This window comes from Carettochelys insculpta, chromosome 20 (assembly GCF_033958435.1).
Source record: "Carettochelys insculpta isolate YL-2023 chromosome 20, ASM3395843v1, whole genome shotgun sequence".
Lineage (NCBI taxonomy): Eukaryota > Metazoa > Chordata > Testudines > Carettochelyidae > Carettochelys > Carettochelys insculpta.
This window is the reverse complement of record NC_134156.1, coordinates 2,817,428-2,842,040: the sequence shown is the minus strand read 5'-3', so window position 1 is coordinate 2,842,040 and position 24,613 is coordinate 2,817,428. Positions and strand designations below refer to the sequence as shown.

Sequence of the window (24,613 nt, the reverse complement as noted above, 5' to 3'; positions counted from 1 at the left end):
TAATGCAGGCACTGCTTCACTTCAGCTCTAGGAGGATGCACGTGGAAAAAACACCTGATTCAAGAAACAGTTCAGTACCAGGAGATAGTTATATGTCTTTCTAGCACCAGCCGTCTTCTAGATTTACAGGAGAAACAAGGTGGTTGAGCTGATTTACAAGCTATTAGGCTTCCAGGGCACCAGTAATGACTCTCATCATCACATTTAAAATTATAAATAGATTTATGCTTCATAATTCTAACTTCACAAAGAAGAAAGGCGCATGCCCAGAAATAAAAGGTATAGCTTCAGCCTCCTACAATGTTTAGATTGATGTTATCTGAAGTATTTGGTAAAGTATCTTCCAGTTATGCAGATTCGTAAGCCAGTTTTCATAACCCATGGGGGCAGGGGACTTTCACAGCTACCCTGTTGAGCAAGCTGCAGTGTCTGGTGCACTGAATGAAACAGAACTCCGGTGGAAAAACCAGCGTGTCCTACACAAGAGGGCACGGGTGGGGTCCCAGCAGGGCTGTTAGAGTGGCTGTTTGTGGGACAAGCCAGATCCTTTCTGCAGGGGCCTACCTGGGCTGGTGGAATTTCTCCCTGCTCATCCCAGGGAACTGCCAGGGTTCTGGCCCCACGCCTGTGTCCGGGGCTGTGCTCCATGTGGTGCTGGGATCCCAGCAGAGACTGCATGGCTCAGCCCTGCTCTGCCTCAGCCCCGCTGGCCTCCAGAGCCACCAGGGTCCAGGACCAGCAGGGCTCCTACATTTCTCCCACCCGCTGCTGCCGCCTCAGCCCCAGGTTCCTGGCCGGGAGGAAGATGTGCCTGTTGGACGCTGTGCTGTCAGCCCCGAAGGAGCGAAACCCATGCGTCCGGCACGCCAGAAGCCACAGCGTGGCTGTAAACTCACGAGGTGGCGTAACAGTAAGGGGTGGGGGCTGGGGGAGCCTCTTGGCCACAGGGGGTCGTGTTTGAAGCTCTCACCACAGCCTGGCAAGCTACTGCTTTGCTTTGGCTTTGAGGGTGCAGGCTGAAATCGTCACCTCAGCGCTGGGCTCCGGAGAACTGCCATAACCATGAGACTCCCGCCAAGGCTCTGTGTATCAGCCTCACTGCGGCAGGCGCTGAGCCGGCTCCATCCAGCTCAGAGCGCTCAGTGAGGACAAAGCTGCTGTCCTGCTCCTCTGGCCAACCCGAGCCCAGAGAGGCCTGACCCTTGGAGCTGCTGCGCCCATCATGTTCTCCGGGGCAGACCCTGCAGCTCGCCGGGCCCCAGGACAGTTCACTACTGCAGGTGTGGAACAAGAGGGGCCCATGTGCCGGGAGCCTTGGGCTGCCAGGCCACGCCAGCTCTGCCGTCCTGTGGATCTCCTGAGGTGGATGGATGCACCAGACCCTCAGGTAACAGCCTGGTACACGCCGCCCCCACACAGCCTGGACTGAGACACGGTACAGGTACCACAGCCGAGGACCAGCTCGTCCCCATCTAGTTACTGACCAAGCCGCGTCCAGCTGAGCCTGTAGTGGTGCTGGTGAGCTGCAGGTGCCGCCGGCTGCTCTGGTCTTGGCTGGGGGAGACGGAGGGGCTGGCCCAGCAGGACAGAGCACAGAGGCAGGCTGGCACAGCCGCTTGGCCATGTGGCTTCTAATCCTGCTCCAGTGGCCAGGGCTGGGGCTGTCCAAACCCTGCTCTGAAGCTCTTGGCTGTTCCCCACAGCCGCAGGCTGAGCTCAGCTGTGCCCTGAGCACTGCGTGACCAGCTGTGGGCCGGAGTAGTGCCCAGCTGCTGCCCACAACCTGCCGGGCCCAGCGCATCCCTTCCAGTCACCCACTCTCGCTGTCCAGCTTCACCTTCTCAGGCAATGGCCACACGCGCTCTGGAATGGGAGAGGGAGAGCTGGTCAGAACACCCAGAGGGGCTGCAGCTTGGACGGGCACATGGACGGCTTCTCCTTCCGTGCACGCAGGCTGCAGTGCAGTAGAGCTGGCCTCTGTGCCTGCCTCTGCCACCGCTGCCCCGGGGGAGCGACGCAGGCATGTGCCAGGCCGGACCGCGCCAGGCAGCTCTCTCCACCCAAGCGTGGTGCTGAAAGGCTTCTCGGCGCCTTGGCTGCCCGTCCACCGGGGCTGAGCCCAGCCTCGCCCGCCTGAGAGCCTGCTTGTCAGATGCCCGGGCGAGGGCGCCGCCGGTACCTGGCTGGGCAGCAGGGCTCGCAGCTCTTGTGCTTCACAGAGAGTAAGAACAAGGCGACCCTAGTCGGGGAAGGGGAGCTGAGCAGGGGGACTGAACGCTGCTTGGTTCCCATTGTCAGCCGGCGGCTGACTGGCTGCACAGCCAGGAGCGAATCACCCCACAGGCCAGCCGCTCTCGGCACCCGTGCCAGGCAGGGGTGGGTTAACACCCAGGCCCCGGGCCCAGCCCACTGGGGCACTCTGAGCCCACACGCTCTTTGTGCCCAGGGCCCCTTCGCCTCTAGGCCAAGCAGGAACCTCAGGCTCCCGGGCTGTTGGCCCTTTGCCAGTGCTAAGGCTGTCCTGGGGCTCTTGTGCTGTGGCTGCTGCTCCTAGGGATGGAGCCGGGATCCCTTAGCCCCCACACACAGGCCTCGGAGCACCCACCCCACTGCAGCTCTTCGCCCACAGCTGAGCCAGAGGCTCCATCCCCCAGCCCATCCCTGGGGCTGGCTCTGAGCAGGTGCCCCCTTGGCTGGTGTCGCGACCAGGTTGCCCGACTGGTGCTTTGGTGCAGAGGTGAGTGGCTCGCTGGCCCCCCATAAAGCCAGTGCAGCGGAGCCAGTGCTTTTCCCTGCAGGCCGGGCTCAGCTGGCCACACTGGCGGGGTCGGAGCAGCTCCGGCTGGCTCCATGCAGCCATTCCTGAGGCGCTTCTCGATGTGCTTGGCTTGGAGGGCAGCATGGCCGATGGCTCCTCACCCCGGCTGAGAAGCAGAGCCCCGGCCCTGCCGACTGGCTGTGCTCAGAGCAAACGCTCGCAGCTTTGCCCCTTTTCAGCCGAACAGGGGGGCGGCTGGGAAATGGAACCAGACTTCAGAAAGGAGGAAGCAGACGCCCTTCTCCCAGACCTCTGGTTATTCTGGGGGCTGCTGGAGCCGGGGGCCAGGACTGGGCCTGTTGATTCCAGTGGGGTTTATATCAAGCCGTTTGTTTGTATAAACCACAGTGGGCTGCAGCTGCCCCTCACTAACGGTCTGGCAGGACAGTGTGCGCTGAAGTGTTGAAGACCTTGTGGCAGGAGTCAGGAGCCGTAACCCTAGTCTGGAATCGCAATGGCTGCTGCCAGGCCCGCCTGCAGCAGTAACCAGCGCGTGTCATGGGGTTGGTTCCTCATTGCCTGCAGCTGCAAAAAATGTAGTGAAAGAAATCACCGAGCGAGGAACGCGCTGTTGAGATTAACCCCTGCAACTGCCAACAAACACCGGTCTCCTGCCTGGCCTGTCTGCACACGCCAGGTAGCAGGGCAGGGTCACAGGGAGCACGCTGCAGCAGTGGTGCAGCTTTGACACTGATCAGTGCAAGAATTGAACATGGCGTTTGCTCTGAAGCACATGATGGCACAGGGCCACGAAGCTTTGAGCGTGTCAGAAGCAGTGGAAGGAGACACTGGTCGTGCAGAGAAGATGGAAAGCGCATCAATGAACCTGCCGGCAGGGTGACAGGAGCAGTTAGCATGACCCAAAGGGGTTTCTACAGCTCTGGTAAGACAAGGTGGGTTTGATCCCAGCGGGGATTCTAGTACCACTGCCAGGGTGGGAAGCCTGCGCCCCGCAGGCCTGTACTCAGGGCTTTTGGGAGAAGTGGTTGCTTTTTGTGTAAACGGGGACTGCAAATTTTTTAAAAAATAAAGGAGCTCAAAAATAGTCATGCAATGAGTGCACAAGGGAGGTTAATGAAAAATTTGAGTGGCAACTGATTGGTAAAATGATTGTTACACTAAAAATTGACACAGTAATAAAGGTTTTATAGACATTTCCTTTGGGGATCTTGCTGAAGTATTGTAAGCAAAAAAACAATATTCCCTCCTTCTCCCTTTGCTGTTGCTCGCAGCCAAGGGCCAGCTGGGAAATGTAGTCCCTTCCCTGCTCCAGGGCCAGCTCTTTGGGCAGGGAACTGGCCAAGGAACTACAGCTCCCAGGGTGCCTTGGGCTCCCCCATCATGCCCTGTGGGCTCTCCCTGCACAGTGCAGCAGGGGGAAGGGAGAGAAACCAGACCTGGGGGGTGTGCATTCACACCCTTCTCACACCCCCACATACAGGCCTGCCTCTGCATGAGCATGGACTGGAAACCTCAGCAGGCACATCCCACTGAACAGCTCCTGGTACCTTTGGGCTACAGAGAGCCCTCTGCAGCATGCGGGTTGTCACTGCCAAACGCCCCCTTCAGGCAAAAGGAGCTAGATGTAATCACAGCTTGCACTCTGCTTTCACGCCTGCCAGTTCCTCATTAGCACACACCTGTCATGGGGGCAGCAAACGCCCCTTTTTGGGCATGTGACTTGCTGTGAACTTCCCCACAGCAGTGGCCTGTCAGCCTTGAGGGAACTCACCAGTCCTGGGCTCCCTCCTGCTTCAGCCAAGCGGAGGCAGGTCAGACGTGCCCCAGTGGCTGAGCAAGTCAGGCTGGAGTCAGATGCAAACAAAGCCACACCGACCAATACGCAGCCACGTAGGGGCACCAAATGTCACAGCGTGCAGGCACGTACCTGAGTCCATGACGACGTTCAAGGGGGAGTCGTAGAACTGCAGGAACTGGGCAGGACTCAGCAGCTCCCTGCACCCCAGGAGGTGGCAGATGGTGTCCTGGGGAATGATGAAATCGGCGACCCCCTCCAGAACAGCATCAGGCAGGTCTGGGGGGCTCTGGAAATCAGGTGAAGCAAGAAAGTCCTCAGCCACGATGCAGGAGCCTGGCGTCTCCAGCAGCCATGGGCAGCACTCGACCGACCACGCCGGCTCCCACCTATGGTGCCCACCTGCTGTGAGCGAGGCCAGTCCGAAAGCAGTGAGCCCCTGCTCCACCCAGTATGTGGGGCAGCGATGGCCCCACAATCCCCCACTGCACCGGGCGGCTCGGGGCCCTTACCTTAGGGTACTTCAGCAGGTGCACTCCCAGCTTGAGGAGCATAGCCAGGCACTCGCCGGTGATGCTTTCAACTGGCTCCTTGCGTGAGGTGTCATAGGCCAGGTGCCTACTGGGCACGGCCAGCACCTTGTAGCTCCACTGCTGGAAGAGCCGGGAGGGGATGTTGTGGGACAGCACCAGGATCTTGGGCTCCAGCACCAGGGCCCTGGGACAGGCCAGAGCAGAGAGTCAGTGGCTCAAGTCCCTCCCACAGCAGGAGGAAGGGGTCACCCCGTGGGGTTAACAGGGGGGCGTTACCTGCCTCCTGAGGTCTTGTCGCCTGCAAAGCTAGTGCCACCTTGGCCTGGGATTGTTAAATCAGTCGCCCCTGTGGGGAGCTCGTACGCCCAGCTCTCCCCCTGCTTTTCAGCCAAAGGGTTTGTTTCAACAGGAAATGAACTGTTCAGCTTTTATAGTTTTGTCTGAATTCTCCTCAGCTATGAAGCCCTTTCCCAAGCCGCTGTCAAGCAAGCGCCCAGCAGCAGGAGGGACGCCTCCCTTAGCCCTGTTAAGCTGCAGCGAGCTCAACGTGCAAATTAAACAGGTTGGTATGATTTCCCTTTGCCCCTGTAGCGGGCCAGTCACAGAGCGATAGCCACGTCAGGCAGCAGTCTAACAAATCAAAACTGCAGCCAGGCAGCACCTTGAGACCTAACAAAGCACGCGGTTAGTCTCAGCGCTACCTGACTGCTGCTGTATTTTCTACAGCCGGCGCCAAGGAATATCCATGCCCAGCCAGCCTCTGCCCAGGCTTCCCAGGGGCAGGTTTGTGGCTTCCAAAGCCAAACAGGGTCAAATGCCTCCCGCCCCTCATTCCCAGAGCCGGGCACGCATGAGTTAAAAACGCCCCCCGGAAGGCGGCTCCATCACAGCGTTCCTGGATCTCAGTCAGCTCCCGTCCCCTGGCGCTCACCGCAGCAGTGTGCGCGTTCAGCCCCAGAGGGTCCCCGCTTCCGGCCCCAGACCCAGCCCAGCCCAGCCCACACACCCCTGGCTCAGGCACACCCTGGGGTTTGGTGACACTGGCCAGCCCTCACCTGTGCTGCGGGGGCTGCATGTCTCGCAGGTCCCTCAGGATGGAATAAAGCACCTCGCTGGAGCCCTGAAAAACAAGCAACCTCCTGAGCTGTGCCAGCCCCTCTGGTCACACCATACCCAGTGCTGGGGCTGCACCCCGGGCAAGCAGACGGAGCCTGTGTGTGCTGCACGGCTGCCCCTAGTGCGGGGCCAGGGCTGTCACCCCCACTGGTGCAGGGTGCAAGGCCACGAGTGCCAGGGGCAGCACAGTGAGCCGCTACCGCTGGGGGTGGGCCCAGGGTGCTCAGCGCCTGGCACAGGGGCGTCAGGCCTGTGGCTCTTGCCTGCAGGGTGGGTGGGTGAGGTCTGAGGCCTGTGGGGAAGGGGGCAGAGGAACGGCCTCTCGGGGTGTGGGTGAGGGCCCCTCGCACTGTGCGGCTGCAGGGAGGATAGGCTCGCAGGTTCTGGTGTTGGGGCCGAGGCCGGGGTGGAGGACAGGCACATAGCTCCTGGGGCGGGAGGAGGTGGCGGAGGCGGAGGCGGAGGCTTTCCAGCGAGGTCGGGAGGTTCTCGCGCTCCCCTCCCGGCGCAGCTCCCCGCTGTCCTGGCCAGGCTGCCTGCAGGCTGCCCCATTCGGCGGGGAGGGGCTCTCGTGCAGGGGCTGGGGAGCAGAGCCAGGTGCACCCTGCGCAGGACAATCTCCGGCCATGTCACAGCCCCCCTGGGTTTCCCCTCTCCACCCCCTTTGACACTCCCGTCCAGCCCGAGGCGGGGCCCCTACCTCCAGGGTGTGCACCACGTAGGTGGGATAGATCAGCAGGAGGCCTGTGACCCCCTCGCCCTGGTGGTAGCGCTGTAGCCGCAGGAAGAGGCAGTGCCAGTGCCCTGCGGAGAGCCCAGAGCGCACTCAGTGGTTGCTGGCTCCTGCTTCAGGCTGCAGGAGCCCTCCTGCCTTGCCCCCCACCGCCCCCCATGGGGCGATGCCCGGGGCTCTGCCCTGCTCAGAGTGCACATGGGCATCCAGCATGGAAGCCCCTCGCAGCCAGAAGGGCCATTCCCAAGCTGCTGGGGCTGGGCCCACCCCAGCCCTGAATCAAGAGGGCTTGTGCATATTGGCATCTCCGTGTCACCCCTGGAGGACGCCCATTGCTCCCCCACAGGGGGCCGGGATCTCCCAGCCCTGGCAGCAGTGTGGCACAAGCCACCCTCCCCGCGGGTACCCAAGTACCCACCGGGGATCTCCGTGCACACTGCCCTCAGGCAGGGCCAGAGTGAGGTGGGGGCGAGGGGCCCCAGCCCAGGCCCTCTGCAGGGGCTGACACTGGAATTTCCACCTGGCCTTTAAACGAGCAATGAGCCTGTTTCTAGCCCACAAATGCGACCTGTGATAGGTCTGAGCCTGAGACGCTCTCAGGGCCCCATCCAGGTCAACGAGGGGCTAACTCCGACACCTGCTGTCACTCCCCTCCATGGCTGTGCTGGGGGGGGAGTTACAACCCTGCTCCAGCTCCATGGAGAATGTGAGCAGAGCTTTGGGGAGGCTCCAGTCCAGCCAGCGGCACCTCAAATGCAGCATGTCACGTAGCCCCTGGGACCGTGCACAGTGCCGGCCAGGCAGTGGGGCACGGCCTGGGATGGGGAGCTAGTGCTTCCCCGGCCCTTGGTCCATTTCAGACCCCACCACAGATGCTTCCATCGAAGAAACGGGCTGAGCCACTTACCTGCTAAATCCCGTTTGTCGGCCAGCTCGGGGGAGATCTTGGCCAGAAACACCAGCCTGTGCAGAAGCGATTTCTAGAGGGGAAGCGAGAGGGCAGCTGGTGGTCACAAGGCGTATGGGGCCCAGGCTCTGCCCTTGGCAGCATCAGCCCCAGCAAACCCTTCCTGCTGCCTCTGCAGAGAGCAGAGACTGGGCATCCACACAACACCCCCCCTCCCAGGGCTTCTGCTGCTCCCGGAGCCCGAGACAGGCAGGAATGGAAAGGTCTGGAGCCACTGGTAGCTGGAGGCACCTGTCTCAGCCCATTACCCTCCCTAGACACTAGCAAGAGGTTTGTGTTGCTGGACTGACCCGTCTCCTGGTGCCCCTCGCTGTTCCTGGGCATGCTGCGCAGACGTGAGAACAGGCCTTTCTCGAAGGGTTCGTGGCCAGGTGCTGTGCCAGCTCACCCACAAAAATGGCCCGGTTGCCCCTACAGGGACTCGTGAGGCCCCAGCCCTGAGCTACCGGATGGTTTGTGTCCACCGTGGGCGCTGAGAAGAACGCAGCATTCGCTGGGGAGGAGGGGTGGCTGAATGCCAGCTGGCAGCGCCCCCAAAGCTACTCGCCAGGCAGCCCTCAGGGAGCTGCAAGGCTGCGGCTGCCTGCAGAAGCCAGACCCTGCTATAGCTCCTCTGCTGTAGCAGCCCGACCCCCCGAGCAGCCCGTTGACATTGGCGCAGCTCCTACTGAGCAGGAGGGCGAGCGCTAGCGGCTGGGCTGTGCACATGCTACAGGAGCAGGGCTTGGGGCCTGGGGCTTCCCGGTGTCTAGCCTCAATCCGCCCGCTGAAACCAACGCACAGCAGGAGCCTGAATACCTGGGAGGCTCTGGGCCTGAGCGGAGCAACTCTAAAGCCTGAGTGATGGCAGCAATGCCCAAGCTGGGGGCTCAGGGGCAGCAGGGGCTCCTCCCAGCCCATTACAGCAGGGGGAAGGGGAGCAGCATCGGCTGGCTCCCACCACGGCCCTAGGAATAACTTGCACCCTTGTAGGCGTGCAGCCCGCAGCAGCACCAAGCGCTAACCCGGCCCAGGGCAGCGTACGTGTCCCTGTCCTCTGAGCTTGGCCTGCCCTGCAGTGACGGGCAAAGGGCCCTCGCAGCCCAGACACGGTGCGGTGACTGCGGTGCCAGCACGGCTCAAACCGCATGGTCCCACTGCCCAGCCCCTGCCCGTCTCCCAGTCTGTCTCCCACCTGGCTCCCTGCCCATCTACCAGCCTGGCCCCTGCCCAGCTCCCACCCCAGCCCCCCACCGTGCGCTCTGGGGCAGCCACTGACCGTTCCCTCTGTGCCATGGGGGGGGCCGCCTGCTGAGCAGGTGCTGAAGGAGATTTCTCCGGCCTTTCTCCTGCACTGACTCCTTCGGTTGCCCCTGCCCCACTCTCTCCCGACCAGCCGTGGCCCCCCCTAGGCAGAGCACTGCCAGCCCCGGGTGCCAATCCAGCGCTCTTGCTTGGCCTCTCCCCCCACTGACGCTTGGTGCCCAGAGGGCCCAGTGCAGAGCACCACGGTGCTGCCGGCATCCCACAGCCTGGCGCCCGGTTGCACCTCCCGGGAGCAGGGCAGGATTCGGCCAGGCTGCAGCAGCGTGTCTGAGCAGCGCAGCTGGGGTGTTCGCCGTTAGGCTGCATTGTTTGCTGCCTTGGTCTGGGAGCGCGTTAGCCGGCCCGGGCAGGGGTTGCTCAGGCAACGGCTGGCATAGAGAGCTCCATTATTCCCGAAGCCTTTGACAGGCTCAGGCAGGCCAGGCGGGGGGCAGCGGGCGGTCTGGCCACACTAGCGCTGAGCCAGCCTTCGGCTGCTGCCTCTGGAGCCCCAGGCTTTCCTGGGTGCGCCGAGGGGGAGCTCCCCAGCCTGGCCAGCGTGCGGCTTGGGCTAAGCGCCACATTCGCACTCATTCCCCACCTGGCAGATGTCTCCCAGCTCCCTCGGTGGCTATGTCGCTCCTGCTGGGGGCTGGCCCTGGGGCTGCTAGGAGTGGCCACGTGGGGTCAGACCAATGGCCCAGCTGCCTTGTGGCCTGTCGGCCGCCAGCCACGCCATGACCAGACCAGGGCCGTTATGGAGGGATCCAGCCCATTGGCCGGGCCCAGCTCTGGGCAGGCAGCACGCCGGGGATGCCCTCAGCATGGGGCTGTCCCCCTGGCTTGTGGGGGGACGTGCGGGGGCACCCCACAAATTTTGGTAAGTCATCATAGGCCAGGTCCAGGCCACTGGGGGGCAGGGCGGGTGAGTGAGGCTTTGTGACATGGGCTGTGCGTGTGAGACACACCGTGCGTGCGTGTATGGCGGGCGGGGGGCACGGACGTGCTGCCTGCAGCTGGGGACCTCTCTGGGCGCTGCCATGTGCTGCCTCTTTAAGTCAAGGCAATTGCGACTGCCCTGCTGTGGCACCCTCCCCAGGCCTGCAGCAAAGGCGTCTACGCTGGCGTGGCTGCCCCAAGGCAGCAAGTGCAGTGGTGGTTGCATGGGGGGGGGGGGGGGGGGGGTCCTGCTTCCCCAGAGCACTGCCTGACCGCCCCCCCAGCCTGTCACTGCCCGCCCCCCCCAGCCTGCACGGCACCCAAGCAGGCCCAGAGGCTGTTCCCACCCTCCTGCTGGGGCTCACCCGCCCCGGCTAGGCTGTGCTGCCGGGCAGTGCCCCCTCCCCCCCAGCAAGGCTTTTAAAGCAGAGGTGCCCGGCTGTGTTAGGGGTCTGCAGCCAGGCTGGCTCGGCCCCAGGCAGGACAATCCACCCCCAACCCTGACCTTTCTGAGCACCTGCTGCTGCTCCTGTGCCAGCCCATACAGTGAGAGCCTGGCCTGGAACGCGGCCTCCTCCAGGTCCTGCTGGCGGCCCAGCGCTCGCCTGGGCTCGGGGGCCATGGCTGCTCCCTGCTGCTGCTGCTTAGTGACTGGGTGAGAACAAACGCACCTGGGAGCTTTGCCAAGGTGGTTCCCCGCCCCGGGGCCTGGTGCCCCCATGCGCTGTGCTGGGCTGTGCCGGCCTTGCTGTCCGGGGGGGGGGGGGGGGGCAGCATGTGGGCAAAAATCAACCCTCTGGAGACAAAAGTGCTCACAGGCAACATGTCCAGCGGATGGGTTGCAGGGAGGGGCCTCAGCTTTGCCTCACTGGGGCAGTGCCCTGCAGCCCTGCTCCCCACAGCGGGCCCATGTGACGCCTGGCCCTTCCACCCAGGCGGCCAGTGAGGGACCAGTTAGGGCCAGCTGGTCCAGTGGTTAGGGACTGTCACAAAGCTGGGCTCGGTTTCTGGCTCTGCCACAGGCAGCGCCTAGGGGCTTGGGGAGCTCACTTAGGCTGTGCCCTGGGGCGATACTGCCGCGCTAGCTGAGCGGGTGCTGGAAGAAGACACGTGGCAGGCAGCCCCAGCAGTGAATAGGAGGTAAGAGCCATCGGGTGCTGTAGCCAGCCAGCCTGGAGCTGGCTATGGCTTTTTATGGCAGCTGCCCTGCGCTGGCCTCAGACTGCCCCCGCCAGAGCCTGATGGGGCTGTGCACCATTACCAAGCCCAGGCCCATGGCTGCTGCAGGCTGGTGGTGCCAACCAGCCCCAGTGCTGTTGCAATGCACGTGTCTGGAGGGGGGGAGGCTACACCAGGGTGAGGCGGTTACCTACTGGTGTCAGGGAGAGAGCACTGAGCATTGAAGCCCCCGTGGGTCTATGCCCAGCCCTGCCATTGACTGGCTCTAGGACTGTAGGCACAGTGCTTGGGCGCTGCAGCTGCCCTTTACCCCCAGACGTGAGGCCCTGGGTGGCGTGCGCAGGAGGCACTTGCCTGGGTGGTATGTTCGCCGAGCAGGGGCCAGGTGTGATGCTGTGCCCAGCACGCGTGGTCTTGGAGGGTCTGGCCCATGGGCTTTCTTCCCCAAGCACCGCCCGCCAGCTGACAGGCTTCCATGGATGACCCACAGGCTGTACCGTCACAGGCTCGGCAGCCCTGGCCCAGTGGCTTGCAGAGCGCCACTGCGACCCTGTGCTGCCACGCTGTGACATTGTGGGTACCACGGGGGGTGGGGTGGGCCAAGCTCGGGCACGCAGGCGACAGAGCATCCCGGGGGCCAAACCAGTGCCCATCCCAGCCCGCCCTGCTCAGTGCTAGGCACATGGACCTCCAGCTGACTGGCCTGCCCTTGCATGACACCTCTGTGGGTGGGCTGTGTGTGTGGAGGGGGGTAGTGACAAGGAGTGCAGGGTGCTGGGGTCGGGGGGTTAGTGACAGGAGGTGCAGATTTCTAGGGTGGGGGGGGTTAGTAACAAGTTGTGCGGTGGGGGGGGGTTAGCGACCGGGGGTGCAGGGTGCTGGGGGGTTAGTGACACATGGGGCAGTGGAGGTTCAGGCTGTGATGATTTCACCCACACCCAGCTGCCGCAGGGACTCCCCATCAGGGCAGAGTCAGTGCAAGCCGCAGACCAGAGCTCGGTCCCTCGGTGGTCTGTGGCGGTTCTCTCTCCCCACAGCTGCACCACCCCAGTGCTTGTTTGACACGGTGTTAATCGAAAGCTCTGCAAAAGCCCCGGGTGTGTGGCCAGACAGCCCTGTCCAAAGGCTCAGTAGAAGACTTTATTATTGCATAGACCTTGGTGCCAAAGACCCCCATGCCCACCCAGCCCCAGTCCTTGGTACGAAAAATAGTCGCCTCTTAGAGAACAGCCAGCGTGGGGGACGCTGCGTGGATAAACCTCTCTGTGTACAGAATAAATATGCCTCCTTTGCTCTTGCGCCTGCTCCTCCCTGCCCCAGGCCCAGCCGCCCGGGCTGGGCTCCATCCCATTAAGGCATGGCATGTGCAGGGTGCCCTGTTCCCTACAGCTCTGAGGGAGACCAGGCATCCGGGCGTGGGAGGACACAGCTCCCTTCTCACTCCCAGGGACGCAGGATGGGACCCACCCCAAGGCAGTTGCCCAGGGGACCCAGGAGCTGTGAGATCAGCCCACTAGAGCCTGGATGGACATCGGAGCCCCTTGCAGCCTGCTGCTGGGACCGTCCGCTCCCTCCCTTGGGCCGGTGCTCATCGGCCACCTCAGAAGCTGGACTCCGGCACTGGTCTTGTCCTGCCCAGGGAAGCCGTGTGGTACTTGGCACTGAGCGAGGGGCCGTAGGCTGCCCTCTCCACCGGCGCGCTGCGGCTGTGCTGGTGGCTCCCATCATCCTTGCAGCGCGAGGCCGCCCTGGGTGGGGCCCACTCGGCCTTGCTGGGGATGCTGGCGGAGCTCTGCGAGCGCTTGATGTCCACCTCGGAGCGGCTGAGCCGGCCGTTGGCCAGGCCCTCCATGCCCCGCCGGCCCCGTGTTCCCTTTGCCCTGCCCTCGCTCAGGACGCCATTGGCCAGCGATGGCCGGGAGGCGCTCATGGCTGGCTCCGAGCTCTGGGGTGGCTCCGACTTGTGAGACGGCTTGGGCTCCTTCTTCAGGAAGCCTGCTCTAAAAAGGGGGAACTTCCCTTCAGGCTGCCTCTCGGCATCGGGCTCCCTGGCCCGGCCACGCACCCTGGCCCTGGGGGCAGTTCTTTGGTCGTGGTCCCCGGCCCTGCCCAGTGCCCCCCTGGCCCTCAGGGAGCAATGGGGATAGGGCAAGGAGCCTGTGTGGGCTGCCCCATTGGGGCTCACTTTGCTCCCATTGCTCTTTGGCTCCTCAACTTGCCAGGCGCCCCCTGCACTGACAGGCAGCTCGAGCGTTTGGGCTGCTCCCTGTGGCTGGCCTGTGTCCGCCTTTGGTTTGCTGCTTCTCTGCAGGCTCCCGGCCTTCTCAGGAGCCAAGGGTGCACTGTCGTGGCTCTCTGCAGCACCCCCGAAGGCGCCCTGTGAATTCTGGCTGCACACGCCAGCCCCCTGATCCTTCCCAATGGCAGCTGGGTTCACCGAAGGCCTGGCCACCGCTGAGGTGCTCTCGCTGCTCGGGGCACCTGTCATGAGGGGAACAATGGACTTGTGGGTGTACCGGGGCCTGCGCCCAGACTCCAAGTACTCCACCAGCTCCCCGGATGCAGCTTGCGACCGGTCTCTGGCGGCAAAGGACCAACGGAGCGAGGCTGGCTTTATGGGCCTCAGCCGGGGCTTTGTGGGAGACTCTTTCATGCTGACGCTGCGCCCCTGAATGCTGCGTACTAGGGGCCGGGATTCAAAGCCTCCTGCAAGAGAAATCAGGTGGGTTGGTGGGAGCCCACAAGCGCAGATCAGAGCCACCTGCACTCACCAGAAGGGGTTCCTGGGCTCTGCTCAGTTGTGCTGACGCTGCCCAGAAGTGACCCAAGGCAGGGTCCAGCCAGCAGCGGGAACTAGTGGCTAGTGCTGTTGGCTAGTGAGGCAGGAGATTAGGGGTCTGGTTCTGGAACGACCCCAGGCACATCATGTCCTGCCTTTGTCTCCCCACCCCACACACATTGGCAGGCTGGTCTCTGCCCTGTGAGCAGGGCCTGTATTGCACTGATTGGACAGTGCCTAGCACAAAAGGGTTGGGGCGGGGGGGGGCAGGGGGCACAGACCAAGCTAATGGTGCAGGCCCTGTCCCAAGACCCAGGTGCAACGCCAGGCCTCTGCTGCCACGGGGGGGCGCCCCCCGCCAAGTGCCGCTTAAATCCTGCAGCGCAGGGTTGTAACCGGCGCATTGGCCCGGCAGGGGGCGCACCAGAGCACCGCCGACCGGCTGTAACTGGCGCATTGGCCCGGTAGGGGGCGCAGCAGGGCACCGCCGACCGGCTGTAACTGGCCCATTGGCCCGGCAGGGGGCGCAGCAGGGCACCACCGACCAGCTGTAACTGGCGCATTGGCCCGGCAGGGGGCGCACTACAGCACCGCCGACCGGCTGTAACTGGCGCATTGGCCCGGCAGGGGGCGCAGCAGGGCACCGCCGACCGGCTGTAACTGGCGCATTGGCCCGGCAGGGGGCGCACCAGAGCACCGCCGACCGGCTGTAACTGGCGCATTGGCCCGGCAGGGGGCGCAGCAGGGCACCGCCGACCGGCTGTAACTGGCGCATTGGCCCGGGAGGGGGCGCACTAGAGCACCGCCGACCGGCTGTAACTGGCGCATTGGCCCGGCAGGGGGCGCACTAGAGCACCGCCGACCGGCTGTAACTGGCGCACTGGCCCGGTAGGGGGCGCAGCAGGGCACCACCGACCGGCTGTAACTGGCCCATTGGCCCGGTAGGGGGCGCACTAGAGCACCGCCGACTGGCTGTAACTGGCGCATTGGCCCGGCAGGGGGCGCACTAGAGCACCGCCGACCGGCTGTAACTGGCGCATTGGCCCGGCAGGGGGCGCACTAGAGCACCGCCGACCGGCTGCAACTGGCGCATTGGCCCGGCAGGGGGCGCACTACAGCACCGCCGACTGGCCGTAACTGGCGCATTGGCCCGGCAGTGGGCGCACTAGAGCACCGCCGACCGGCTGTAACTGGCGCATTGGCCCGGCAGGGGGCGCACTAGAGCACTACCGACTGGCTGTAACTGGCGCATTGGCCCGGCAGGGGGCGCACTAGAGCACCGCCGACCGGCTGTAACTGGCGCATTGGCCCGGTAGGGGGCGCACTAGAGCACCGCCGACCGGCTGCAACTGGCGCATTGGCCCGGCAGGGGGCGCACTACAGCACCGCCGACTGGCCGTAACTGGCGCATTGGCCCGGCAGTGGGCGCACTAGAGCACCGCCGACCGGCTGTAACTGGCGCATTGGCCCGGCAGGGGGCGCACTAGAGCACTACCGACTGGCTGTAACTGGCGCATTGGCCCGGCAGTGGGCGCACTAGAGCACCGCCGACCGGCTGTAACTGGCGGATTGGCCCGGCAGGGGGCGCACCAGGGCACCGCCGACCGGCTGTAACTGGCGCATTGGCCCGGCAGGGGGCGCACTACAGCACCGCCGACCGGCTGTAACTGGCGCATTGGCCCGGCAGAAGGCGCACTACAGCACCGCTGACCGGCTGTAACTGGATCATTGGCCCGGCAGGGGCCGCACCAGAGCACCGCCGACCGGCTGTAACTGGCGCATTTCTCCGGTAGGGGGCGCACCAGAGCACCGTCGACCGGCTGTAACTGGCGCATTGGCCCGGGAGGGGGCGCACCAGAGCACCGCCGACCGGCTGTAACTGGCGCATTGGCCCGGCAGGGGGCGCACTAGAGCACCGCCGACCGGCTGTAACTGGCGCATTGGCCCGGCAGGGGGCGCACTACAGCACCGCCGACTGGCCGTAACTGGCGCATTGGCCCGGTAGGGGGCGCACTACAGCACCGCCGACTGGCTGTAACTGGCGCATTGGCCGGGCAGGGGGCGCACTAGAGCACCACCGACTGGCTGTAACTGGCGCATTGGCCCGGCAGGGGGCGCACTAGAGCACCGCCGACCGGCTGTAACTGGCGGATTGGCCCGGCAGGGGGCGCACCAGGGCACCGCCGACCGGCTGTAACTGGCGCATTGGCCCGGCAGGGGGCGCACTACAGCACCGCCGACCGGCTGCAACTGGCCCATTGGCCCGGCAGGGGGCGCACTACAGCACCGCCGACCGACTGTAACTGGCCCATTGGCCTGGCAGGGGGCGCACTACAGCACCGCCGACCGGCTGCAACTGGCCCATTGGCCCGGCAGGGGGCGCACTAGAGCACCGCCGACCGGCTGGAGCTGGCCCATTGGCCCGGTAGGGGGCGCACTAGCGCACCGCTTACCGGCTGTAACTGGCGCATTGGCCCGGCAGGTGGCGCACTAGAGCACCCCCGACCGGCTGTAACTGGCGCATTGGCCCGGCAGGAGGCGCACTACAGCACCGCTGACCGGCTGTAACTGGATCATTGGCCCGGCAGGGGGCGCACTACAGCACCGCCGACCGGCTGTAACTGGCGCGTTGGCCCGGCAGGGGGCGCACTAGAGCACCGCCGACCGGCTGTAAGTGGTGCATTGTCCCGGTAGGGGGCGCACTACAGCACCGCCGACCGGCTGTAAGTGGTGCATTGTCCCGGTAGGGGGCGCACTACAGCACCGCCGACCGGCTGTAACTGGTGCATTGGCCCGGTAGGGGGCGCACTACAGCACCCTTCAGCTGCAGGGACCAGTGGCACTTGGCAGCAGCCCTCTGCCCGGCCCTTTCCTGCAGGGTCCCCAGGCCTAGCCCAAGGCAATGGGGAGCACATACCGAGGGCCAAGAGCAGAGCTCTGGTGCTTGAAGTGGGCTGTTTGCAGGGGCCTGTGTGGCTGGGAGCTGGAGCAGCATGGCAAGGGTTAATGTCCCATGTACCTGGAGCCCAGGTGTGCCAAGCCTGGTGGAGCCAAGAACGTGGGGAATCTGACCTTCGGGTGGGCTGGGGGGATTCTAGGAAATGGCCCTTGCCCCCGAGGAGGCTGAATGGAGCTTGTTAGCTTGGCCTGGTCCCATCCGCTGCCCTTTAACCCACGCCTGGGCTGTTACAGGCCTGAGCCATGATTGTGTGTGACTGAAGGGCCCAAAGCAGAAAGCTCACCTGGCCCCACCCCGCTCCCTGCAAACCTGGGCCCCTCCTCCCTCCCACCGCCTACACCAGCCAGCCCAGCTATGCGACTCGGTGGCTCCCAGGGGGCTGCAGCGACACACACCTCTCTCCTGGCTGGCTGCAGTGTCGGGAGCCACAGGTGAGTCAGGGGCCTTCGGGAGGGAGGGGCAGGCTGTGGACGCCCAGGACACCAGGCTCCCCCTCTTGCTGTTCACACTGAGGCGTGCAAGCCAGTGGTCCGACACGGAGGAGCTGGTGGAGCCTGCGGGGGAAGCAGACAGCCAGCAGGCAATGCGTTACTGGGGCAGGGAGCCCCCACAGCACCTAGCACCAGCCCCTAGTCACCTCCAGCCCCCAGCCTTCTGCTCCCCAGGGCCTCTGTGTAGTGAGCGGCCACACAAGCGTTCCCCACGGGGGTGGGCAGGCCTGTGCGGGGCTGGGAGGATGCTCGCGGAGTGGGGAGCAGGCCCCAGGTGAGGGAACCAGGGGTCAGTGTGGCAATTTGCAATAAGTGCCAGGAGAGGGCACACACTAGCCATTGTGTGAGTGGCTGGCCTGGCCAGAGTCGGGGGGCTGGCCTATCCACGCCCTATAGCCCAGCGGGACCCAGACCCTGCTGCTCCCAGGCCTGGGGCAGCACAGCCCTGACCCACAGGCCAGGCAGCACATCCCACCAGGGTCCTGTGGGCAGCCAGCCCTTCCCCTTGGGGGGCAGCGCTTGGGGGTGCTGGCAGCCTCAGTGGCCCTGCAGCTCCAAGGAGGCCAGTGAACAGCCAGTGCCTCAGAAAATCAGCCCTCAGGGGCTGCTCTGGAGCACCCCACCCAAAGCCCTGAGCTCAGGGCCTGCTGGTAACAATCATGGGGGTTGTGCCACAGGGCGTGGGTACATGCAGCAGCCGCCCCGGGGCAGCACCAACAGGTCAGCACAATGAACACACTGCCACGGCAGCCTAGGAGTTTGCAAAAATCCCAAAGCAAACACAGCCACTGTCCAACCATCTTCACATGCGTGTGGGGCTCCTGCAGGTGGTCTGTGGGGGGGGTGGGAGCGCACGTGCCTTGTGGCCCGCGTGTGAGCACACAGGTGCCTGGCAGTGTGTGTACTGTGGCTGCTGGGAGGTGGGGGTGCAGAGTGCTTTGTGCCTGAGCGTGAGGCAGTCAGCAGTTCCAGTGGTTCTCTCCTGCTCTCAGGAACCCCAGCATCTGGCCACCTTCTCCCCACATCCCACAGGCCTGACTCAGCAGGGCCGGGGACGGCCAGTCACGTGAACGCCAGAAAGGGGTGTGGGCCTGCGCTGGCTCCGGGCCCCAGGACCCCTCTGGGGTGACCTCGGGTTAGACGCGACAAGGGCCAGGCTGCTGGTGCCACAGCCGTGATTTCCGCCCAGGGGATGGCCGCCCTGCAGCGAGCCATGTGTCCACCCGCAGGGGGGCCCCCCTGCCCTGTGCCACAGACGTCAGCTCCCCAGGGACTGAGTCCTGTGCCGACGCCCATGGGGCCGGATGGCTCACCCCTGCCCCCACGTGGCAGGCCCGACGCCCCCAGAGCGGGTGGGCTAGTGAGGAGCCAGACTGCTGTCCCAGCCCCTGGGACCCGGGGCCAGCCTTTGCCCAGAGCTGCCCTGAGGGACTGGGGGGCCAGGCCTGGGCCGCAGCAGGGGCTGTGCTGGGAGGGCGGGGTGCAGGCCCACCTCGCAGGGAGCTGCCGGCCGACCAGCTGGGGATGATGTTCCGGCGCTGGTAGAAGAGGATGTAGGCGCCCCGGGTGCTGACCTCGTCCTCCCGCACGGGCTCCACGGCGCTGTCGTCGTAGCTGTACCAGTGGCCGTCCAGGGAGTTCCTGCAGTAGGCTGGGTGTGTGCAGTAGGCTGTGCTGAGGCGGGGCCGACAGACCATCCCGGCACAGCGGGAATGGGGGGCGCTGCTGCGCTTGGGGTTCAGCACACACTGCCGGGGGGTCCCATCAGACTGCATTGCCAGCCGGGGGCAGCGGGCTGGAGCCCAGCCCCCAAACCCCCCCACCAGCGGCTGCTGGGGATCCCTGCACAGGGGAACAGGGCAACTCCTCTGCTAGCGTGGGGCTGGGCCAGCCCAGCTGCTGCAGGCCCCCACCCCCAGCCAGCTTCACCCTGGAGGTGCGACACCCCACTGAGCCAGGGCTGCCAGTATCCTTCCCCAGCACAGAGCCAGGCACCACAAGCTGCCCCTCGCACTGGGCTGGGGCACTGCTTAGTGCACTGCATAGTGCCCAGTGGCATTCCCCCACACACAGTGCTCCATGCCGTGCCCATCCTGTGCAGTGCCCACGTGCCGTGCCCCCATGCATTCCCCATGCAGTGCTCATCCTACGCAGTGCCCATGTGCAGTGCCCCCATGCATTCCCCATGCAGTGCCCATCCTGCGCAGTGCCCATGTGCAGTGCCCCCACACACTCCCCAGGCAGTGCCCATCCTGCAGTGCCCCCATGCAGTGCCCATCCTGCACAGTGCCCATGTGCAGTGCCACCATGCATACCCCATGTAGTGCCCATCCTACACAGTGCCCATGTGCAGTGCCCCCATGCATTGCCCATCCTGCGCAGTGCCCACATGCAGTGCCACCATGCATTCCCCATGCAGTGCCCATCCTATGCAGTGCCCATGTGAAGTGTCCCCATGCACTCCCCAGGCAGTGCCCATCCTGCGCAGTGCCCATGTGCAGTGCCCATCCTGCGCAGTGCCCACGTGCAGTGCCACCATGCATTCCCCATGCAGTGCCCATCCTGCGCAGTGCCCATGTGCAGTGCCACCATGCATTCCCCATGTTGTACCCATCCTGCGCAGTACCTGGGTGCAGTGCCAGCCCCACGCAGCACCCTGGTGCCCTGCCCCCGTGGCAGCTGTGCGCACTCACCTGTGTAGTGCCCGCCCTGCATGCTGCCGTGGTGGTTGCAAACGGCGTACAGGTCGTAGAGAGAGTCCAGCTGGCAGCTGGCAGGAAGGGGGGGTGGCTGCGTCCATGCCGCCCACAGCCTGGGTGCCGACTCCCCAGCCTGGCTCCTTTGGGCCACGTGGGGGGCCATGTTGAGGCCGCGGAGGGGGAATCGGACCAGGGTGGAGAGCTTGGTCCTGCAGTCGCCCGCCTGGCGGAACCGCTTCAGGTGGATGATGAGGATGTTGGGCAGCGTCCAGAGACTCAGCTTCACCACGCCCTGCTGCAGCACCCGGCAGTGGGGGCACCGCCAGGCGTCGTCGGGGGCCAGCTGAGGACACAGACAGGCAGGGCTAGGAGCCAGCAGGCCAGGCCCAGAGCTGGAGGTGGAGGCTCCTCGCGGAGAGGGGCAGCGCAGTATTCGCCCTCCAGCACAGCCACACTACCCACCAGCTCCTGGGCTCCGTATCATGGCCACCAATAGCAGAGACTAAAGGAGAATCCCCTGCTAGCTGTATGGGGCCTATGACACACAGCTGAGCCATGCTGGCTGCATCCAGGAAAGGGCAGCATCACACACACGCAAACCAATTCGCTCCTGGCAGGGCCCCAGGGTGGCTAACACTCATCTCTCCCACCTTAACCAATCCCACTCTGCCACCAGCCCGGCACCCGCCCCTACCCTGCCTGCTCCAGGGCCCCACCTGTCTGCCCTGTCCCTCCTGGCACCCACCTGCTCCTCCTTGGTGTACAGCTGGAAGCACTCATCCAGGGTGCAGCTGTGCAGCTGCTGATGGGCCTGCTGCTGCAGCCGGACGCTCTCCGTGTCCTGCACCACCTCCTCCTGGATGCTGCCGAAGAGGCTGCAAAGGCAGGAGAGGGGCTTGGAGGAGGCAGTGTCCATACAGCGCCACCCACGGACCCAGGATCCGGTCACTGGTGCAGCACGACAGCAGGCAGCAACTGTCCTGCTTGCCCCCCTATCCTGAGGCAGTGAGTTCCGCAGGGCCCTTAGTGACCACTCAAGGGACTGGCACCTGGCAGTCCTGGCAGAGCAACGCTCTCCCCAGTGGGCGATGCTGCCCAGGAAAAGGGCATGAAATCAGAGCTCTGGCCCAAGTGCCAGTGACATGGCCCCCCCATGGGAGCAGCTTGAAGGGGGCCGAAGTTCAGGCTCTGCAGAGCTGCCGCTGAGACTCAGCCCCTTTGAGGGGGGCCCAGACATCATTCGCTGACGCAAAACCCTCGGCTCAAGTCTGCATTTCACCCACTGCCTTGGCCCAGGCTCTGGTGGACCTGCTGGCACCACCGGAGCTGCTGGGAGCTTAGCGCCTGGGGCAGGCCCAGCTGCCACTGACCTCCTCACTGCAAACTCCGCTGTCCCCTGGGGGAGACACGGGCAGGCCAGACACTTGGCAGGGGGCCCATGCGGATGGCCCCTCTTAGCCTGCACTCTGCCCTTCCACGGGTGGGGGTTCCCTGCATGGGGCTGCCACAGGTTGATTCTGATTCCATTGGGCGAGACCCTGAGGCCATGTCCTGAGGTGGGGGTGGGCCTGAGGCCACCAGCTGGCCAAAGGGGCCAGCACTGATGAGATGCGTATGGGGAACCAGGATGTTGTCTTCAGGCTGGGGCGACCCCGTGTCTGATCCCGGCCACCATGGCACTGGGACAAACCTGCTGCTGCCTCTGGGGCAGAGGCTGTACCCCCAGGCCCTGGCCGGGCCCAGATCCACAGCCCTGAGACTCACCGCTCTTTGGTGTTCAGGTCCCACTCCACCACCAGCTTCACGTGGGGGGGCCCACCCGGGCCGCAGAACTGCAGCGCTCTGCAGGGACAAGTGCTGACATTAGCTGCAGGGGGTGCCTGGCAGCAGCTTCTCCACAGCCCCCCCCAGGTCCTGCAGCCATTGCGTGAGACCCAGCGGGCAACTCTGTCGGGCACGGAGCATGGCATGGAGCCACCCTCCACGCCCTTGCACCAGGGCTAGTTAGCAGCAGGCTGCGGCTTTCCTGTGGCAGATCAGAGATGACTGCAGCAATGGGCTCTGTACACGGAGCCATTACAGCCAGGCCTCCTGACGTGGGCACCATCACTGGGAAGCTAAGTAGAGGGGTTCCCAGCCAGAGACCCCAGGGCCCCAGCCTGCTTGGAGATGGATGATCCTCTCTGAGGTGCTGGCTCGTTAAAGAGCAGCAACCGCAACCACTGCTGGCACTTACTGATAACCACTGAATCCTTCCAGACTTCTGGTCAGGGCCATGCCACAGGCTGAAGCTGGCTCAAACCCAGACCCCTTTAATTCCCACCTCCCCCCCGCCCGCACTGTTCCCCACCACACCTTACTTCAGAGAGCTCTGTCACACAAGGCACCACCACGCTGCAGGGGAAACACCTTGTGGATATTGTCTGGCTTAACATCACCCTTGCGTGGGCAGTTCCTACCTTCTGGACCCTGCCTGTGGTATTCCCAGCAGGTGCCCTGAGACAGACCATAAAAATACCAAAGGCTCCCGCTGGAGGGCTGCACTGAAGTGCAATTGTTTTTCTTAGACTCCAGACTGATAACAGCCAGTGACCAAACCAGAGGGAGACTAAACAGGCTGCTCCTGAACGCACCAAGGCTCCATTTATCCACTTTGTTCTAGGCTGGTTCTTCCCAGGCTGACTCTGGTGGCAGACTTCCCTGCGGAGCTCCCTTGTATGCTAGCAGGATCAGGAATGTCACCCCCCACAGCAGCTCTTAAAGGGATAGCAAGCAATTCCAACAGTCCTCACCACCACGGGGCCCAATCCTCTCACTTCACCATGTCTCGTCTCGGCCCTGTGCCTATTCTCCAATTACTCTTCCTGCCTGGACTATTGCCCTCAGCTCCTTCCTGAATCAAACCCTCCTTCCTTCTGCTCCTACTCATCTACCCCCTGCTCAGCACCAGGGATGCCAGCGCCCACACCTCTCCCAGCTCTGCCCTCAGAGTGTGTCTGCACACCAGTGGCGCTGCGCCAATGTCCAGAGGAATGAGTCGGGAGACGGGTGCGTTCAAAGGGCTGAGCACAGACCCGTGCTGAAGGAGAAGCGACAGGCTCGCTGCAGAGCGGAGGGGCAGCTGCCGTCTCCCGTCAGCTCTCTGGGGGTTTGTGCAGTGCCTGGTGCGTGGGGGGGGGGGTCCTGCTCTGAGGCATGCGCACAGGGGATGGTCTGTCACCAGCCCAGGCCCCTTCCACAGGGGACGGGTCCCCACCAGGGCCAGGCAGGCAGCAATGTATTGACGAGTTGGATTCTGCAGGGCCTAGGACCCCGGGCTGGAGGTGGCTGTCCGGCTTTCTCCCCCAGGCCCTAGACAAGAGGGTCAGGAGCAACAGGGGTCTGTGCCTCGCCCTCTGTCAGTACTCAGTGCGCTGAAGGGCAGGGCCCTGTCCCCAGGGCACTGTGACAGGCAGACAGGAGACAGGAGAGTTGCGGAGCCCCCCACCTGCAGCCCCCATGCGGCCCTGGCAGGGAGCAGCCCTGTGTAACCCCCACAAGGGCCAGCAGGTGGCAGATTGCTCCTGGGCAAGGTACTTGCTCTATCACCCAGGTGGGAGCCAGCGGGGCGAGTGGGTCCCTCGGGGGGTGATGGAGGTTTGCTCCCACCTCAGGTGGCCAGGAGCAGACTGTGAAGGTGCCCGAGGGCTCAGGCCCAGGAGCCGGGCCGGCCCCCTCCATGGCCCAGGTGCCGTCGGACACAGGACGGGGGGGCAGAGCCTCCCATACGTGCTGCCCTGAGCCTGGAAAGGAAACTGGCCAGGGCCCTCCCAGAGCACAGAACGGGGGCAGCTGACAAGTAAGAGCTGGTCACTTCCACGGCGCAAGCCTGGAGATCGGAACCCGCTCCGCAAATACGGGCAGCACCACTAACCCCGGCACAGAAAGGGAAACTGAGGCAGGGAGGTGGGATGACACAGGGAGACTGTGGCCGATGGCTCTGGGTGTAACTCCTACTGTACTGCGCCAGCCCCTAGCATCGGCCGTTGGACCCCAGTGTGCTCCCACAGCTCCCCGGGGTGCCACCGCCACGTCAGACAGGGACTGCGGACCTGACAACATGCAGCAGAAACAAGGAACTCGTACGTCCCAGCTCCTGGCAGAGCTTCCCCTGCAGCGTCCCACCTGGAGCCTGCCCCCAGCCCTCATAAGAGCCAGCCAGTGCCAATGCATCGCCTGTGGCGACCATGCGAACGCCACGCCGGGGGGGTCACTCAGGACCCAGACGCTGGGAGCTGGTGACCAAGGACTGATACGTACAGCGCTGAGTGCCCAGGGCACTGAGGAGGTTCCCGGTGGAGCCCGGCACCTGAGCAGCAGT

General features: G+C 64.3%; 2 protein-coding genes across 3 annotated transcripts in view; both read right to left on the bottom strand.

Annotated features, from left to right (window-relative positions):
• Positions 1-1,571: 1,571 nt before the first annotated feature.
• On the bottom strand, positions 1,572-10,768 carry LOC142023739 (testis-expressed protein 47-like). Its single transcript, XM_075015011.1, has 7 exons — positions 10,652-10,768; positions 7,864-7,936; positions 6,924-7,027; positions 6,163-6,227; positions 5,087-5,291; positions 4,707-4,863; positions 1,572-1,863 (listed from the first exon to the last, which is right to left on the bottom strand). Exons 1-7 carry the CDS (start codon positions 10,766-10,768, stop codon positions 1,811-1,813), a joined length of 774 nt encoding a protein of 257 aa, XP_074871112.1. The 3' UTR covers positions 1,572-1,810.
• Positions 10,769-12,526: 1,758 nt separating this feature from the next.
• The window catches only part of USP43 (ubiquitin specific peptidase 43), a 59,835-nt gene continuing 47,748 nt past the window's right edge, over positions 12,527-24,613 (bottom strand). For both annotated transcript variants that reach the window (XM_075014521.1, XM_075014522.1), the window contains 6 exons: positions 22,018-22,095; positions 20,999-21,128; positions 20,248-20,596; positions 19,047-19,205; positions 17,459-17,617; positions 12,527-14,031 (listed from right to left, as the gene is read on the bottom strand). In XM_075014521.1, the coding sequence (XP_074870622.1) occupies positions 12,926-14,031; positions 17,459-17,617; positions 19,047-19,205; positions 20,248-20,596; positions 20,999-21,128; positions 22,018-22,095 (1,981 nt within the window). In that variant the 3' untranslated portion in view covers positions 12,527-12,925. The remainder of the gene's footprint in view (positions 14,032-17,458; positions 17,618-19,046; positions 19,206-20,247; positions 20,597-20,998; positions 21,129-22,017; positions 22,096-24,613) is intronic.